The sequence below is a fragment of the Epinephelus lanceolatus genome, chromosome 11 (assembly GCF_041903045.1).
Source record: "Epinephelus lanceolatus isolate andai-2023 chromosome 11, ASM4190304v1, whole genome shotgun sequence".
In the NCBI taxonomy this organism is placed as follows: Eukaryota; Metazoa; Chordata; class Actinopteri; order Perciformes; family Serranidae; genus Epinephelus; species Epinephelus lanceolatus.
Window position 1 is genome coordinate 5551853 of NC_135744.1, and position 13724 is coordinate 5565576.

The window sequence follows — 13724 nt, forward strand, 5'->3', positions numbered from 1 at the left end:
AACTACAAAGAAACACAGAACAACTACAAAGAGCCACAAAATGACTGCATAACAGTGTAAGACAACTAAAATGAGATGCAAAATAACACAAAGAAGAGCAAAACAACCACGAATAGACACTAAATAACTACAAAGAAACACAAAATGACTACAAAGAAACACAAAACAACAAAGGGCCACAAATGGCTATAAACTGGTGCAAAACTACTAAAATGAGACACAAAATAACATTTACAGAAGTAAATTGACACCAAAAAGACACAAAATGACTACAAAGGGGCACAAATGGTTAGAAACAGGTGCAAAACTACTAAATGAGATGCAAAATAACACAAACAAAAGCAAAATGAACACAAAGAGACAGAAACTAACTTCAAAGAAATACAATATGACCACAAAAAGATGCGAATGACTTCAAAGAAACACAAAACAACTATAAGGAAACACAAAATGACTAAAAAGAGATGCAAAACAACTAAAATGAGATGCACAATAAGACAACAAGAAGTCACACATCCACAAAGAGATGCAAATACCTACTAAGAAACACAAAATGACTACAAACAGGTGCAAAACTACAAAAAAAAGAGTTAAAAAATAACAGAGAAGTAAAATGACAATAAAAAGACGCAAGATAACGACAAAGAAACACAAAATGACTACAATAGTTGCACATTGATCAGAAAGAAATGCAAAAAGACACAACGAGACACAGCCATGCCGTCATTTTGTGTCTCTTAATGTTGTTTTGTCCTACAAGATCCACATATTTGGACACTTAGAGATTTGTGGCTTTTAAACAGTGTATGGTTACAGGCAAATAACATATGAAAACTGTGGAGGTTTCACAGGATATGGAAATGTATGGTAGGAGTTTTCACAATAGCACTGTAATGCTGTCCCTCTGCGCATCATTGTGAGGTTGAACCTGCACTAATCTTCCCTCAGGTACTTGTTCTTCTGGGCCTTGTACACAGTGTCAGTGGGTGTAAATATACTGGATTACAAGAGGCCTTGGCACACTTGCACAGTTAAAATACTGTACATAATGTACAGTAAGGACGTCTTATACACAATTACTGGCCAGTGTGAAAATATGCTAGAAAAAAGATTCAGTTCTCCCTGTATGTGATCCCTGAGTTGACGTGCCTTAAAACAAATCACAAGAGGGCAAATTCATTTACGCTATCAGAATACAGTGCGTAATTAGCCACACTGCCTATTGAACCTTGGCTAATGTAATCAAATTAGCTGATCCAAACATGACTTCACTAAGACTAATCCAGATCTTAATCTAAGTGGTTCAATGTGATTGAGAAGCAGAGTTAACTATCATGCAATGAAAGCTTAATTCAAAGACAAGTTCTGCTAGAGAAAAGCACAGAGGTTTATTGCCAACTTTAATTAAAGTAATAATAAACTGAACATTCAAGTTCAGTGGCACGCTTCATCAGTAAACTTGAACTTGAACTTTTGAATATTGTTTTTATCAGCTGCTCTTGCTTTAACCAGTGTGTGTGTAACTTGTTTCTACCTGAACATTGTACCAGGATACAGTTTATGTCTATGTCTACCTGTCTATACTAATACATACCATGCAGTGGTGGAAATGCGTCCACCAATAGGCAGTAGATATTTCTACTGCCTAAGGCATTCAGGGCAGGTTATGTAGCAAATCCAACACGTTCTCATCCCAAGTCATCACATATCGCTGCTTTGTAGGCGGACATTCATATCTACGTATTACGCACTAGGGCTGTCAAAATTGCTCAAAAATGACGTTCGAATATTCCTTCTAAAAATAACTCATAGGTTCAAACCATTCGAATTTTTTTTTTTTTTCGCATTATGTCCACAAGAGGGCAAACTAATACAAGGAAACATACTTCTATATGTATTAATACAAGGAACATAACTACTTGTAGGTATTTTTATTTCAACATAAACGTCTTTGAAAACATTTACATTCCTACACAGTAAAACACATAAAACAATTATCTATAACATTACGTTATAAACGACCGCGGACCTCTTGCTCGCCCCCCCTCTCTGACCTGTCAGGCCACACCACCCGCGGAAGCGCTGCAAATAGCCTCGAAGCGCCGAGAAGTGAAGCCAGTTTCCTTTCGGCGCCCATGTTAAGCGATTGTGTCATCCACACCGGTTGCGCCGCGCCGCGCCGCGCCGCGCAGCGCAGCTCCATGGCCGCTCCCACCTCCCACTCGCAAAGAGGACAGCTGCGGTGGTGGTTTTTTTCCCTTCACAATCGAATATCAATTTTCACATTCGAAGGTCCATTTTTTTTCAAATTCGAATTTAAATTCAAATTTAGAATATTCGTTGACAGCCCTATTACGCACTAGGTATCCTCATGCGTCTGCGATTGATGTTCCAGGACACCACAAGCAACAACAGAATGTCAACGAAAGCACATGGTTAGGTTTGGGAAAAAACATCATGGTTTGACTCTACATTCATACAGGAAGCAAACACCAGGCTCCAAGGGTAAAAAGTCCAGGGTTTGTTGGAACCATCCACCACCCCTCCCGCCTGCCCCATAGGGACTTTCCAGCTCCTTATATTACATTGTTATTGGCAGCGTTCAAAACTGATGTCATCCTGTGGCAATTTATACCGCCGCAACAGGTGCCATCCGGCTGTGTTATGAACTGATGACACCAATGCCTGCATCGTACCACCGTGAAAAGTACCATCTGGCCAGCTAGCAGCGTATCATAACACTGTGAAAGGTTCTGTTCAGCCCCATTACAAACTGATGCCCCAGCATCGGTGTCTGACGTTGAAATCATTGACTAAGTGGTGGTTTTTGATGACTTCGGAATGAGAACGGGCTGGCAAATTATGGCTGGATACTTGCATGATCTCAGGAATCTAGCTTCCCCGCAAGGAAATGTAATCTGGGCAGACACGGAGGACGAAGGTGACAACCCAATCACCACAAAAAATGTTAGCATTGTACGTAAACCTGCAAACCACAGATGTATTACATTTGTACATTACTATGTAGCAGATACACTGAAACTTTACATTTCAACAACGCTGTGGTTACTATGGTAAGGTTTGGGAAATAAAAAACATTTGGTTATGGCTGGGAAAAGATCATGTTTGGCTTTAAAAACTGCTCTTGTGGCACTATCCTGGCAGGAAATGCTGCCATGTCTCGGTAAAAATCTACCACTGTTCTCGGACTGTCTCAGTGGAAAAAAACGTGATGGTCCCTGAAAAACAATTGGTGTTGCTGTTTGTTGGTCTGGACAGTGGTCTGCAGTCATCTGCAGCTTGGCAGGTGTCTTGCCTAGGTGATTCGCAATTCACCATCCCTACCACCTCTCAATGATCGAGTCAGCTCATATACTACGTCACTTTAGAAATACTGATATGATACGTAGGAAATGTGCGAATCTAACGTAGTCATGCTTTGCAGAAATACACAATGCTAACATTTTCTTCTGGCCTCTGGGCTTAGAGTGAAGTTGTAAATACAGACACCTGTAACACTAAAATTATTGTTCTCAAGAACCTTAAAGCTTCCACTTTGAAAGAATTTTAGTTTTACTGTTCGGAGTCTTTTGTTTTTAACTTAAGTGTTGTCTCATGTGAGAAACATTCAATTCATTATAATGTAAGAGACAAAGAAGCAGCAGATTCTCATACTGAGAAACAAACAACCTGAAATACCAAATAAGGTCTTGTCTTGTTTGTTGGAGGACGTTCACTCACTACCGGCTCTAACGCACTCGGCTACATCAGGGACTCAAGGAGTGCTCAGCCTTCCTGTTGCCACAGGCTGCTATTCATGAACATTTCCTCTCTGTATCTTGACCACTTGGTGTTTTCAGGACACACCTGCAGGGCGATTGATGGTGAGTCAAACACTGAGGTCAAGGTCAGCCACTGTGGTTGTATTGTCCTGATGTACTGTGACAATGAATCACAGCCTGCTGTTAAAACTCCATGTTAGTCACTAGGAGACATCACTCCTGGAAATGCCTTAAAGGAGTCTAAACCATGAAGTCATCTTAGGGGTCTGTGTGGTAAAATGGTATAGTAGCTTTTCTCAGGTAAAACTCCTCCCACTGGGTGTAACAAGCAAGCCTGAGATTGTCTGTGTCAGCGCATGTGATTGTTTTGGCAACAGCGTTGAAAAGCACACACGGGCTTTGGGCAGCCGAGAGCAAATTCAAGCAAAATGTGAAGCTCCTGCTTGCTTTCATGTCTCACAGGCCAAATGAAAGTCACCAGCCTGTCTGTTGGAACTAATACGCACTCACCTGAAGCAGATGGAGCTCCCTAACTTAAATGGATATCTCCTGTTTTTCCATATGAGAGCAGGATGGTTCGTGAGAGGAGTCTACATCCAAGTTAAAACTGAATGTTAGACCGCCAGATGGAAAAAGTACTGAGAGTTACATTGAGACAGGAGGAATGATAAAATGATGATTGAAAATTCATGACAAGATAAATATGAACTTACAGCAATCCTCTGTTGCTATTTAAAGAGGATGATTTTCTGTCAAGTCAGAAGCATTTGCCTTTATGTGAACTAAGTCAAACAGTGTGTCTGATGAAGACTTAATTTTACCTGAGGTTTCTTCCTCTTCGGAAGGAGCCACGTGTAACTTCTCACAAGAAAACAACTGTCTGACTCTCCTATCTTCTGAAAAATCACGACGAACTGTGATAATGTTTTCCTGTAAAGTGTAAACTGATGCTCCCCTCTTGAAAACGCTGTTGAAATTTTTATCTGTTTAATCATTTAAAACGTCTCATTCCTTAAAACATTTTGCAAAATACTTTTGCAGCTGTACCGTGTCCCAATTTCTAAATCAAAGAGATGGCAGGGGGGGAAAGTAGGCTGCGTGTACTGTACAGCTATCAGTGAAAGTAGGAGTTTAATACATTGCTAGAGAGAGTGACGGCTGAGCCAATGTTGCAGCAGCCATAAAGGGATTATTTTTCCCTGGAAGACATAATCATGTGTAACACACTTGTTTCAAATCCTGTGAAAAACAAACAGGTGTTTCAGCTTTAAATCCAGCCCTTCATCCTCTGGCACACAGACAGGACAGAACCCCCAGAAACAGACCTTTTCTGGTATTTCCCAATTAGATATTAGAATATGGTGAATAATGCCAGGATGGTTTTAACACCATTCATCCCAGAAATAGACCTCACATCTTGAGGAATAGAATGTCTGGAAATATTTTGTAAAATGTACTTAATGTTGACAACGAGCAGGAGATAGACTGTTGCTTTGGTTTGATGATAATCTGGATGAAAATGTCAAAATTTGTGTTGAATGAATGTCACCTTGGGACACATCATGAGTCAAATTTTAGGTCCAGTATTTACACTATTTAAAAAATATATCTAATATATGTGGTGTGTGAGGTGTATTAGGCTGTTTAGTGTATGAAAGAAAAACAACCACTGTGAATAAATGTGTGAAAATAAGCTCTTGACTGACCTGAGAGCCCCCACAGGAAGGTGAATGAGAGCAAAGTAAGTTTCCTCGAAGTACTGGTGTAGACCTCCATGGTTGATGCAGCCACAGCTTCCACTTCTCGGTGTGTTAGCGTCCTTCACCCAGCTTTATATATGAGCTCTGTTTGGCCTCAGGCAAAGCTCTTCAAGTCTGTCAAGTGGTTTCCCTTCGATCTCCCAGCAGAGCCGTGAGCCGGGGAAGGTAAGGAACACTTCGGGTGAGGGAATGTGAGAGCCGCAGGAATCCTCTTTTCTGACTTTGCGGTGAGGTTGTAGTAAAGTGTAAATAGGATCACGGTCTTGCGCGACTCTTGTTCTCCAGTTAACGCTCGTCCGCATCAGCAGGTCCGTCCTTATGGAGACAGCATTGAGTCCAACTCTGCAAGTTGTCCTTTGTCATCCGGAGAGAGAGAGAGAGAGAGAGAGAGAGAGAGAGAGAGACAGGAGAGCCGTACCACCTCAGTGAGCGAAAAGGCATCAAGATTACTGCAATATCAAAGACAACTTCCGGTTTGGTGCTTCAAAATAAAACCCGCTATTTACGGACGCGGTTTAACTGAATGCTTTGCGTAACAATCCGCTCTTATTTTGAAAGAAAGGCTGACTGACATTCCTTAAATCGCCACCTGTATTTTCCATCTTGACGAAGGTACACCTGTCCTCTGGCTCGCAGCCTGCGTGCAGGTGGAAAAGCTACTTTTCATGTAAGGTTTTGAATATAACTCTGAATCTTTTTCACAAAATGAACCATTAACAAAAGTACATATCATGTGATGCAGAGACTGTAAAATGTAAAACACGATGAAATGTTCCGCAAACTCATTGACACAAATTAACAGTGTAAAACACTGGGTGTAAAAGGGTAAGGGCCTGTTCGTTACTGACGAGGGGGAGGGGGGTGTTACAAAGAGAGGGGGGCATGTAACATAATTGTTTAGGCAATGGGAGGGGACTAAGTTTTTTCTATATTTTGACTTGGGATGGTGCTATATACATTTGAATTGTTGTATTTTCATTATTTTGATTTTTTTTAAACATGCCCTCCTAATGGCATTCTTTCATTCTGAGGGGAGGAGGTGGTGCAAAAAGGGGAAGGCATGTCAAAGGCATGTCAGAGGCATGTCAAAAAGTGGGAGGCATGCCAAATACATTTTAAAGCACTGGGGAGGGACTTGTGTTTTTATTATTTTAGCTTAGGAGTGGGGCATACAAATTTAAATGGTTGTATTTTGATTCATTTTACCACAAATTTTCATGTTTTCTTTGAAAAATTGCCAAAAACTACACCATTTATCAAAGCCAGATACTGTAAAAACAGAAGTTATCGTTGTATTTTAAAATTTCTGATGGTCATTGGATACAATGTGTGTGACAAACGTTTCTTCGGAGAAAAAACAAAAACAAATCTGAGCTTGAAATTGTGACATTTCATCTTAATCACTTTATCCTACATGTTATTAATAATTTGGCAAAAAAGATACCGTCGACACTAACTAACCGCATGCATGACAAAAGTGACAAAACCTAACTTCTAATAATCTGATAACTAATTTATGATGGAGGGAGGGTCATGCATTTTCAGGGAGGCTCAAGAAAAAATGTCTGTAGCTTCAGGGAGGGTCTAAATAAATAAATAAGTCACACCCTAACCACCCTCTTAATTAGGAACATGGATTATGACATCTCCTTATGAATGGACGAGAATGTGTGAGAAAATTCATTGTAAAGGTCTCAGTCAGTCTTCATGTCTCTCAAAAATACTTGTCACAAACAGCAGAAAATAAATGAACTGATTATGAAATTATGTCTTCAAGTCTATAAAAAAACAACATGCTGCAAATGTCTTACACCTGACCTGTTATGACCTGAATTTTTCTATTAAAAATGAGAGACAAAAAATTGTGTTTCATCAAATTCTAGGCAGGCGTACTTGTGTGCAATTTGCCAATTTCAAGCTGTCTCAAGCTTTTTTAACAATAAGCCTATTTCCAAACCCACACGACTAAAGCTCCATCCTTTTCCCCAGTCTCCCCTTGAAAATCTTCAGCTCCTGTTCTATCATGTGTGAAGAGGTGTGGGTCTGAAAGCAGAGAAACAGACTGGACTCAGCTTGACGTGAATTCCCAAGGTGAGCTCACCCCCTGATGTAAAAATATGGACTGACCTGTGCTCTCTGAGGTGGTCAGACCCCTTTATTTCATTTTCTAAGGTTGCCCAGTTGCCTCAGCAACAAGGGTGAGGCTAATGCGGGGGGACTGCTCAATTATGAGAGGTGAACAAGGGTTATTCCTGTGATTAAATCCAAAGAAGCAGGGTCCAAGCCTTATGGGGATGAGATTTTGTTGTGTTGTTGTAAAATGCATCTGGGCCTCCAGCTGAAATCTGCAGCATTCTGGGGGGAAGCTGTCAAAACAGGCCTGTTTTTATTTTTGTTGCAAAAATAATTTGAGCAGGGCAGAGAGGCTAATACTGGATTCTGGACTAGACTGCTAATCCAAACAGACAAGTGTGGTCAAAGGATGAGCAAACCTGACACCTGGAGGCCAAATTTATAGCTTGTTCCTGTTCATTATCTACAGTATTTATGGATACATTAAAGATACTTTTATCTTTTTTAATCTTTGGTTTTTTTCCGCAAAAGAAAGGAGTATAATTCACAAAAAAGTGCAAAGTAGCAGCAATATGTATGACACGTTTCCCCTTTATCCCAGTATCTGCCATTACCTGTCCAAATCCTCTTTATCAAACCCCAACAGAGGACAACAAAACTAAATAATACTTGTAATTAATATAATACAGAAATAAAACTAAATAACAAGCTGTACGGCTGTTGCAATCACGGGAATAGTAGGTTATTGTTAAACATTCAACATATTTTCTCAAAGGGTCTGCAGCCCACAGTGCATATAGTTATTGTAAAGTAATTATGGTACACTCTTGGAGCTAACTATATTAGAAATCATACATTGAGGAATAGTATTATTGCACAGAAGAGAAGAGGTCTCAAGTACAATGAAAGAAAGCATGAATATGCTAACAGTGTTTGCCATTTCTACTCAATCAAGGCTGGCACTCCCTACAGGCTGTAGAAAGGTTGTGCAGTGGAATTTCACTGGTCATGTAAAGATGTTTGGTCATCCAGGACAAGATGTTTTGAATTGGAGCTGGACTTGCCTGTAGAAAATACTGTGACTAATGTGTCACCTGTATCACTTTAACCTGCACATCCTGTATTCAGACAGTAAAATTTTTTGGAAGAATTTGCCTTTGCTAAAAATCAACAAGAACAATTTGGAAAGGAGTTATTGCTTCAATGACATATTAGGATAGAGCAGATTATACTCTATGGGGTAGATGTGTGAAATGTAAAAACCTGCATAAAAGTATCACCGTCTTATGGCAGTTATCATCACAGCTCTAGATTCTGTACTGATACTGTCCTTCCTCTGGACATATTGTATGCTTAGATTCCTAAATTCTTTGTGTTCCTCACGTACGGCACAGCATGAATGAAAACCTATTACACATTAATTGTGAACAAAAGCACACAGGGCTATCAAATATGCAACAGCGAGGTATAATGGAATGTGTATTTACAAATGTATGTGTAATTTCTGTCGTTGAGTCAGAAATATTGTGCTTGTACAGTGTAAATAAAACAGTGAAAGGCAAAATGTAACATTAATTATTAACTAACTGGGAGAGCCAGACGTTTAATTCATAACAAAAGGGCAGTATATAGTACATGCCTCTCTATTGGATTTGGTGTCTCAGTGAATAAACTGTGTAGCATCTAAAAAATAGATTTGTTCATTCTGTTCACTTGCTAAAATGTCACATATTTGTTCAAGTTAAAGTCTTATGATACTGTTCCTGGATGTCTGGGGAAAACAGATATTTGTTCCAGTTCTAAAGGCTAGTTTTTAAAAGGTCAGTGGCATTGTGTCTCTGCACATACATCACAGCCACACGCTGTGTCGGTTGTGGGTTTGCCTCCCTCAGAGGCACCTTTGAATTATTAGTAAGCTCTCCAATCTGTCACCCTGTTTTATTTCTTATTTAATGAGGTATTCATGCCTTCTAAAGCAAAAGATCTGATATAACTGAAGTAAATTAATGGAAAGTAACTAAAGTAATTCCTACCATGTGGGAATTTTCAGAAAAAGCTATCTATGGCCATCTCCTGGCCACATGGGAGAATTACATATTCTAGGTCTCCACACACTCATTCAGCTACTGCAGTTACATCAACTACAATGAATCACACACACAATACACAACACAATCACACAGCGGTCTATGCATTCAAAATAGGTTTTTCCCCAAAATATATACTCAGGAAAGGCAGTTACAATGCTTTCTTTCTTTCTTTCTTGCACTCTGATTGTTGGGTAAAAACATGACAGTGTATGTTGGTGCCCCAGCAGCATCAGCAGCCACTCACTCAGCCCCAGCTGTGTTTAGAGAGGAACCCTGGTGCAGGGCAGGACAGAGCACTTTTGCACCTTTAAGGGACTGTTCTTTGCTTATCAGAGGAGAGGAGTGACTGGGGTATGACTTCTCCTGAGACATGAAAAAAGCCTCAGGTTTTTACTCTTGTCGTGCATGCTGGTAAGCTGGTGCAAACGGTTTATTTTTGGCCACATTTTAAATGACACATAGTAATAAGTTATTTTTGATGAAACGTCACTATTTAAATCTCAGATTTGGTTATATTTGTCCTCTGACAGAAGCTTTCACATTCTTTGACCAAGGACTATCAGAAACATGAAAATCCAGTGATAATTTCTGTTTTTACAGACCCTGGCTGTAATTAATGGTGAGATTTGGCGATTTTTTTAATTTTTAAAAGTAATCAAAATACAGCCATTTAAATTTGTATGCCCTACCGCTTAGACAAAATAAAAACATATGTCCCTATATATTTCCCCTATATATATCCCCTGGGCGCACAGAGCAGCAACTAACTATCTACTTGTGGAGTGTCAAGAGATGAAAACAAACTCTGTGCAGAGAAAGTACTGACAGCTGCTGATTCTGAGGACTGACAGGATGGATACCTAAAACATGATGTATCGTTAATTACTTGTTAAAGAAATCACCACGATGTAAGTGTGGTAATCAGTCCCAACTGTTTTTAGACATTTACATGCACATGCACATGCAGTTAGGCCTAACTATTTGTTAGAAATTTGTTTTTCACTGTGCGAGAAAAAGGACATGTGGTGTGTAAAATGTGAAGAGTCAATTCCATGAGTCTCACAGTCAATGAGTAAGTGCTGGCAGCCCTGCAGTTAAAAACAGGGACATTACTAATAGGGCTGTAAACCTCTGGCCAGTTGGTTGATTGTGTGGTCATCACTTTAATAAGGCCGTGTGGTCGCCAAAGGTTTGTTTACCCAATTGAAAAATGACAGCTGTTGATGTTCAGCACTTGTATTTGTCCTCTGTGATGATTGGGTCTTTGCTGTGTTTGTCCCACCCCTTCTCCACTGTGATTGGACGGCTGGTGACAGTGACAAGGGCAGCATTTTACCTAATGCAGAGCTGCAGAATAGACATATTGCAAAGTAACATTACTTTCAAATGAAGTTAACTAGTAATATGCAGTGCATTAGTTAGTATAGTTACTTGTGTAATTAATATTGTGTAATATTAATATTAAGTGTGATTCATTGTCGCTGGAACTATTTGAAACATAACTTGTTAAGTCTTAAGTCTCACCAAGGTCCACTCAGCACTGATTTGGAACATCCTCCATCACACAGTCCTGCAGCATCACTGTTCCTCCACCACCCAGTGCTCCTACGGTAGGTTAGTAATATACAGTGTTGGGGGTAACACATTATAAATGTAACACAATACGTAAGGGATAATGTATAATGAGCCGGTGAATACTTAAGCAATACTTTGCGTCGGGCTGAAGAACGCCCCTCAGCTGTGGTATAATGAGCGTATACCACAGCCTGAAGTGATGTATTGCTTTTATAAAACGGTTACCAATAATGGACATATGAAAAAGGAATACACAATCTATTTCATGTAGTTTTTATTTAATCAGAAATACATATTATCCAATAAAAATAGCCCCACTGTGGAAAAAAATAGTCCCACCTCTCCTGACGTTAGCTCTGTATGTCATCTTTTCCTCGGCTTTTTCTCAGGAGAAAGTCACTGTTCAATCCACTCTACCGTTGTCAACCCTCCCTGGAGGTGAAAGTTAACCGTAAACACGTGAATTCAACTAATTTAGTCTATTTGTTAATGTCGTCAAAACACCGCCGCTAAGTTTTGCTACGTACTGTAACAGTTGGTTGTTGTCATGGAAACATAGTTGCTTCTCTGACAATAATGACAATACTGAAGAGGAATACACAATCAATTCAATGTAGTTTTTATTCAATGAGAAATACATAGCCTATTATAAATAAAATATTTTAACCTTTTCGAATAAATAAATAAATAAATAAATAAATAAATAAATGAAAAATTACAGCTTTTACTCCATACCATTAGACTTACAGTTTATTTACATTCATTTCTGTAGTTTTTACTCCATAACATTAGACTTAGATTTTATTTACATTAATTTCAATATTTCCGTGGATTGTGCATCCACTAAAAAACTGTGTAGCGTCAGGTAGACCACTTGTACTTTCAGGTGGAGCAGTTGTGTAGTGTGTAGTGTGTGTGTTTGTGTGTGTGTTTGTGTGGCGAGGATGTTGCTCCACTTTCTGCGGTCTTCCTGATTTGGTCTCCAGTAGCTCTGTAGAGACGTTTCACATTTGTGACCGCTCACAGTCATGATCTGTCTGGTGTCGAGGCCTGCATCAGAGAGCTTTTGTATGGTGGTGCTGCGGAGGCAGTGGTTGGTGTATCTCTGGTGTGTGCCAGCTTGCTTGCAGAGTCGGGGCAACATTGTGGCGAGGTGATTAACGCCCATCGGCTCTCGTGTAAACCTGAATGTTACCACACATATTTTAGTTGTCATATAAATTTACCTTTCATCTAAATATGCACTACGCATGATACACTTACCAAACTTTGTCAAACTCGCAGTTCACATTTTTTCTTGGATGTAGATAAAATGCTGGTGCATCAGGAGGCAGGAGGGAGAGGTACTTTGCCAACGAGGACGCAGGGCAGAGAGAATCACCAGGCAGTTCGTACATAAATCCCCTTGTGCTCTCTCTGTTCCTTCCTTGTGGGTCGTTGTGGTTTTTAGTATGTTCGTTGAACGTCAGCGTTGCATATTTCAAACCGTTTTCATTCGCTTTGATTATAAATGACAAGGGTTTGAGCCGACGATTTCCTTTGTTTCCTCTGCGCCCAAAGTGCAGCTGCGTATCAAACCAAACTTTATTAACCAAGCCCACTGGAGTGTTTGGATTCAGGACCCGCTTTATGGCGTTGAAGTCAGCATCTGTAATTGATGTGTGATGTACTGTAGTGTCAAATCCTTTCTTCCTCAACATTTTCACAACGCCAGTGAACACATTATTAGATGTTGTGAACTCTGTGTCTTTGAGGAGGCACCAGGAAGGCTGAGTGGGGGGTCGTTAACGTATCTGTTGAGTCCCGCGCGGAGACCGCTGTAGCTGCTCAGTCCGTATAGTTCACCTTTGCAGTTTCTGACAGTGCCATAAAATTCTCTTAAAATGTCACTGAACTGTTGTTTAGACACTGTCTGAAAGTCTACGGCCGCACCTTTATCTTGGCACCAGTCTTCAAAGCACTTTACTGCCCACTTGGTCTGTTTAACTGTATTGGCCTCACTTCTGTCCTTCTCCAGTTGGTCAACCTCTCCAGATGTCAGCTCCGCATGTCGTCTTTTGCTCGGCTTTTTTTTCAGAGACAGGCACTCCTCAATCCATTTATCCATTGTTAGCCCTCCCCGGAGATCAAAGTTAATCGTGAACATGCTTAATTGTTAATTGTTAACGCTGTCAAAAAATAAACGTAAAAACCAGCTACTTTTTGCTACCTGCTGTAACGGTTGTTGTCATGGATACATTGTTGCTTCCCTGACGCGGAATGATATGCTGTGATAAGGCTTTAGAATAGTAGCTGTGGTATACGCTCATTATATCACAGTTAACAACCAATCAGATTGCAGGATTTCACCTTTCCGTTTTATAATGGGAAAATAACTCCCGACAGGGGAATAGAACCCAGACACGCACATTATCCTGCTTATTACACGGCTAATTTAATAAATA

At 40.0% G+C, this 13724-nt stretch overlaps 1 protein-coding gene across 1 annotated transcript in view; it reads right to left on the reverse strand.

Annotated features, from left to right (window-relative positions):
- esama (endothelial cell adhesion molecule a) overlaps positions 1-5883 on the reverse strand; it is a 90438-nt gene extending 84555 nt beyond the window's left edge. The window contains exon 1 of the mRNA XM_033649651.2: positions 5489-5883. Within this exon, the coding sequence (XP_033505542.1) occupies positions 5489-5558 (70 nt within the window). The 5' untranslated portion in view covers positions 5559-5883. The remainder of the gene's footprint in view (positions 1-5488) is intronic.
- Between the last annotated feature and the right edge of the window lie 7841 nt (positions 5884-13724).